Source organism: Rosa rugosa, chromosome 5 (genome assembly GCF_958449725.1).
Source record: "Rosa rugosa chromosome 5, drRosRugo1.1, whole genome shotgun sequence".
Classification (NCBI taxonomy): Eukaryota; Viridiplantae; Streptophyta; class Magnoliopsida; order Rosales; family Rosaceae; genus Rosa; species Rosa rugosa.
In genome coordinates this window covers 50,924,306-50,930,305 of record NC_084824.1, presented here as the reverse complement: position 1 = coordinate 50,930,305, position 6,000 = coordinate 50,924,306, and the positions used below count along the sequence as shown (strand labels likewise).

The following is a 6,000-nucleotide window of genomic DNA, read 5'->3' as shown; positions in this document are numbered from 1 at the left end:
CTCTGCTCAGTTGCATACAATTAGATCAGAATATCAATATCTTGTCTGGTTCACTAAGCTTACTTTGCCACAAACCAAGATGGTAGCTACCAATAGAAATGAGGTTCAAACCAATTATGACAGAAAAAGTGAACTGAAAGCTTTTGATGACACAAAGGAAGGTGTTAAAGGCCTTGTTGATGCTGGAGTAACTGAGATTCCTCGAATTTTTCATCATCCACCAGATAAGTACTCCATCCATGATTTAAGTGATCCAGAAGAAACCCAATATAGCATTCCAGTCATTGATTTTGAAGGCCTTTCGGATTCAACTAAACAAAAGGAGATTGTTGCAAAAGTTGGAGACGCATCAGAGACCTGGGGCTTCTTTCAGATAGTCAACCATGGAATACCTGTTGATGTTCTTGAAGAGATAAAAAATGGGGTCCGTCGGTTTTTTGAGCAGGACACTGAGGTGAAGAAACAGCTTTATGGTCGCGATCACTTCAGGAATCCTGTGCTCTTCAATAGCAACTTTGATCTGTATAGTGCACCGGCGACTAATTGGAGAGATACTTTTTCGTGTTACATGGCTCCAACCCCTACTAAGCGAGAAGACTTGCCAGAAGTATGCAGGTATGTGACAAGGAAGCTCTTCATATATATTTTATCCTGTAATTAGTAACTTTATGACAGTAGTGTTTTCCCATATTTTATACTACACTGTTTTTGATTTTCTGTCAAGAACAACCATAGAAATCAAGAACATATGTTTTCATGCGCTTTTCTGTGTTTCCATCTTGTAGAGACATACTTGTTGAGTACTCGGACCAAGTAATGAGGTTGGGGAAGCTATTGTTTGACTTGTTGTCTGAAGCTCTTGGGTTGAAGCCAAGTCACTTGAATGACATAGATTGTACTGAGGGGCATCTGTTAGCAGGCCATTACTATCCCCCTTGTCCACAGCCAGAACTAACTCTAGGCGCAACCAAACATGCTGATAATGCCTTCCTTACTGTTCTTCTGCAAGACCATATTGGTGGTCTTCAAGTCCTTCACCAGAACAAGTGGTTTGATGTACCGCCCGTGCCCGGTGCTCTTGTGGTTAACATTGGAGATCTTCTGCAGGCAAGTATAGGCATCATTCTTCTTAATCTTTTTCAGGTTATAGATTGAGCTTTTTCTTTAATTATAGAGAAATGTTTGATTATGTTGTTTCAATTCTGCCAACTGTTATCAGCTAACGGTTTCATTAAGGCCAGACTGATTTGGATTTTTGTCAAATGGCATGCACGCGAAAGGCTTTTTCGGTCTTGGATACCCTAGTGCTGTAGTTCAGCATACTGTGACCGAAATAGTCCTTCCCAGAATTGATTTGGCAAAAATCCTGATTTGACCTTAATTGCAACTGTTAAGTAATTACAGGAATCCATATGATAAATTTGTAAACTACAGACCCAAAGAGTAGAAAGATACCTCAAACTACATTGACTAAATATAGGCCATAACTTGGAAAAGTACCTTATGATTCCACATGTATATGTACATTCTTAGTTATTGCCTATTAGGCTATGAGTATATCTAGCATGCGCTTGTTGAAGTTTTTCAAATTCTTAATTTGATTCAGTTACCTATTTTCTGTTTACTATACTGAATACAATTCTTTTGGTGGTTTCAGCTTATATCTAATGACAGATTCAAGAGTGTAGAACACAGGGTGCTGGCAAACCTTAGAGGTCCAAGAGTATCGGTTGCAAGCTTTTTTTGCACAGGATTGCTGCCATTAACAAAACTCTATGGACCCATCAAGGAGTTACTATCAGAAGACAATCCTCCGAAGTACAGGGAGACTACTGTTAGGGACTATTTTGCCTACTTCAATCAAAAAGGCCTCGATGGTACCTCTGCCTTGTCTCATTTTGAGCTTTGAACTTGGAAACAAACAAGCATCACCGCAGTGAAATCCATTCTGTGTTTGGCGAACATTTCTTTTGTGTTGAAAATGCAACGAAACTTTCAAGCACCAAGCTGAAGTTATTTGTCCAACAAAATGTAAACTCAGCTGCTATTGTTAGTTTGGTTTGTTTCTAGAAAGATTCAACAATATGAGCAATCACAGCTACAGAAGGCAACAAATTCATTAGCAAAATTGAGATAACAAAAACAGTTTGGCTTGATCTATAATTCACTTAATTACAACTTGTCTGAAACTACAGAAAGACAACAAACACCTTACAATTGGTTTGGGATAGAATAGTTCTCCTTGATCTATAATTCTCTTAAATACAACTTTTATAGAACCAAACCACATTCAGCAGCAAGATTTGGTAATCCGGTGGTCCAATTTCTGCACCATTGGAGATTTTCTACAGGCAAGTAAATATAATTCACTAGTGGTTAACATTGTTCTTCATCAGAACAATTGTTTTTTATCTTTATTGAAAATACAAGGACAGAATGTGTTTTTCTGGAAAATGGGGATTGCAGTGCACTGATCAATCCTCACTGGGCAGCAGAAACCAAAATTAATAAACAGAACACCAGATTTTGGTTACGCATGCAGTGAAAACCTCAAATATGAGATTAAAAACACTGCGGGGATCTTACTCTTGAGAGCCCAAAATAAGAATAATCTTATTATGAAGGATATGTTCTTTTACAGACTTGAATAGCACTAGCTCGGCTACAATGATTAGACAAAATCTACCACAAAGTTTGTCTTCCTTCTTGAACTCCATCACTTGAACGATCACCAAATCTTGCTCTTCTTTCTTCATGGTCTCTCTACTGATCTCAAGAGAGTTTTATACACATGAAAACATGATCAACAACACTTATACATGGACCAAGTGTTTTGACTCTTTGTGAAGACTCAACTTCAAGCAAACATGCAAGACTCTACCAAAAATTCTTGTGTCTCAAGATGCTCCTTCTATGTCGTCTGTTTTTCCACCTTATAAGGTTAGCTGCCGTATGCCCCAAAACAACCAAAGACAGCTATTTACCCTAATCCACCTTCTACGAGGAAAAACAAATCTTTTTGTGTTAATAAGAAAATATATAATTAAGGACACCAAACCCTAAAATATTTGGGAAATCGATAATCCAATATGGCACACAGAAAAATATCTTTAAATAACCAAAAGATATTAAACCCATTAACCCTAAAGATACTTTCCCGTTTTGTATGGAATGCCAACACACCAAGTTGATTAAAACTTGTACCTACAATCTCCCCCTTTGACATTCCTATACAAAACTACTCTACCGTATGTAAACTCCCCCTCAACAAGTACTTGAGAGATTTCACTTTCACGTGTGAACAAACCTGCAATCCTCACTGGGCAGTTGAAACCAAAATTAATAAACAGAACACCAGATTTTGGTTACGTAGTGAAAACCTCAAATATGAGATTAAAAACACTGCGGGGCTCTTACTCTTGAGAGCCCAAAATAAGAATGATCTTATGATGCGGGTAGCGTGACCACGATAGTAAGAGGCTCCGTCAAGCGTCGAAAGCCATATGAGATGAGCTAGAATCCACTAGCAATTACGGGCACAGCCGTAAGAAACATAGAGAAACTTCTCTAATATTTGGTTTTTTTATTGATAACTTGAATGAAAATTACAATGTAAGAGGTGCCTTATATAGGGCACATAGCATAAACCTAATGCAACTAGAAAACAAAAAGAACAATTTATTATAGACTAAAACTAGGAAACCTAATTAAACCTGATTAAATAAAAATCAAAAATAAAATCCTAGATACTAAAGAATATTACGCTTGGAATCCCAATCAAGATTTTGCTCGAGAATCCCGATACATCCAAAAGAGTAATTTATGATTAATTCCATCATTAAGAAGCCTATTTGAATACCAATTTCTAATATTCAAATTATTCTTCTTAATGTGAAGACGCTTCTTTCTTTTCGAGATTTTTTGTTGAAATTGGCTAAAATCTCGTCCTACATTAGTCTCCTCCACTTGAAAAGAACTCAACCTCGAGTTCCTCTTGTATGCAGCTCGATCATTAGTAGGAATAAAACATGATAAGCCATCAACTTCAATATTCTCGAAATTAAAAGGTATCACCATGAATCCAATACCGTAGACAAGTTTAGAATAAACATCTTGAAACTTGAACTCCTCATTGGGTTGATCTTGAACACAATTAGGCATGCATGACATGGGTATCGAGGTGATGAATGAATCAGCTTCCTTGTCTTTAGTGAGTTTCTCTTCAATCTTCAAAGTAACTTCTTCATGTTCCTTTTCACATACCTCAAGATGGTTATTCTTGATGTTCTTCCTTCCAGGCTTAATTTTAATTTTGTGCGACTCCCACCTAAATAAAAATGTGTTGTCTTTGCAATAACCACCTTTGACGCTTTCATGCCATGGTCTTCCAAAAAGCACATTACTGTCGTCCATGTCAATCACATGACAAGTAACCTCTTCTTTATAAAATTTTCCCATAGAGACAGGAACTTTACAAACCTCTGTTACTTGTGCATATTCATCCTCTCCAAATGGAATCCAGTATGGATCACTCAGCTTCACTGTCGGTAATTGAAAATAATCCACAACTTTGTTTGCTACAAAGTTCTCTCATAGACCACTGTCAATTATTACAGAGCATATCTTGTCTTTGATGACACATGTAGTTCGGAAGTCGTCGTAATCTGGCGTTGTAAATATCCAATGTTCCATGTTTCTTCTTTTTTTCCTCTTTTTTTTTGGATTGATGAGGTTGTCCTAGGGCGAATCCCTCAGCATGTTCCTCTTCAACGAAACTTTCTTTGATAGATACTCTATGACCAGCGTCGTTGAGGTTGGTGGTAGTGAACTTCTCCCTTGGATTGTTATCTGCTAAGAAGCGGGCGATACCTGCTCTGATACCAAATGATGCGGGAAGCGTGAACACGATAGTAAGAGGCTCCGTCAAGCGTCGAAAGCCATATGAGATGAGCTAGAATCCACTAGCAATTACGGGCACAGCCGTAAGAAACATAGAGAAACTTCTCTAATATTTGGTTTTTTTATTGATAACTTGAATGAAAATTACAATGTAAGAGGTGCCTTATATAGGGCACATAGCATAAACCTAATGCAACTAGAAAACAAAAAGAACAATTTATTATAGACTAAAACTAGGAAACCTAATTAAACCTGATTAAATAAAAATCGAAAATAAAATCCTAGATACTAAAGAATATTACGCTTGAAATCCCAATCAGGATTTTGCTCGAGAATCCCGATATATCCAAAAGAGTAATTTATGATTAATTCCATCATTAAGAAGCCTATTTGAATACCAATTTCTAATATTCAAATTATTCTTCTTAATGTGAAGACGCTTCTTTCTTTTCGAGATTTTTTGTTGAAATTGGCTAAAATCTCGTCCTACATCATCTTATTATGAAGGATATGTTCTTTTATAGACTTGAATAGCACTAGCTCGGCTACAATGATTAGACAAAATCTACCACAAAGTTTGTCTTCCTTCTTGAACTCTTTCACTTGAACGATCACCAAATCTTGCTCTTCTTTCTTCATAGTCTCTCTACTGATCTCAAGAGAGTTTTATACACATGAAAACATGATCAACAACACTTATACATGGACCAAGTGTTTTGACTCTTTGTGAAGACTCAACTTCAAGCAAACATGCAAGACTCTACCAAAAATTCTTGCGTCTCAAGATGCTCCTTCTATGTCGTCTGTTTTTCCACCTTATAAGGTTAGCTGCCGTGTGCCCCAAAACAACCAAAGACAGCTATTTACCCTAATCCACCTTCTATGAGGAAAAACAAATCTTTTTGTGTTAATAAGAAAATATATAATTAAGGACACCAAACCCTAAAATATTTGGGAAATCAATAATCCAATATGGCACACAGAAAAATATCTTTAAATAACCAAAAGATATTAAACCCATTAACCCTAAAGATACTTTCCCGTTTTGTATGGAATGCCAACACACCAAGTTGATTAAAACTTGTACCTACATTTATAGAT

At 36.7% G+C, this 6,000-nt stretch overlaps 1 protein-coding gene across 1 annotated transcript; it reads left to right on the top strand.

Annotated features, from left to right (window-relative positions):
- On the top strand, positions 1–2,085 carry LOC133708600 (1-aminocyclopropane-1-carboxylate oxidase homolog 1-like). The gene is made up of 3 exons (XM_062134067.1): positions 1–615; positions 786–1,107; positions 1,658–2,085. The coding sequence occupies exons 1-3, from the start codon at positions 80–82 to the stop codon at positions 1,907–1,909; spliced, it is 1,110 nt and encodes a 369-aa protein (XP_061990051.1). The 5' UTR covers positions 1–79; the 3' UTR covers positions 1,910–2,085.
- The last annotated feature ends 3,915 nt before the right edge of the window (positions 2,086–6,000 follow it).

Bases quoted from the DNA above. Each gene is read 5' to 3' on its own strand.
- LOC133708600 (XM_062134067.1), top strand. From the start codon at position 80: ATGGTAGCTACCAATAGAAATGAGGTTCAAACCAATTATGACAGAAAA. The intron at 616-785 runs GTATGTGACAAG...TCCATCTTGTAG, and splicing joins GACTTGCCAGAAGTATGCAG to AGACATACTTGTTGAGTACT. The intron at 1,108-1,657 runs GCAAGTATAGGC...TGGTGGTTTCAG, and splicing joins ACATTGGAGATCTTCTGCAG to CTTATATCTAATGACAGATT.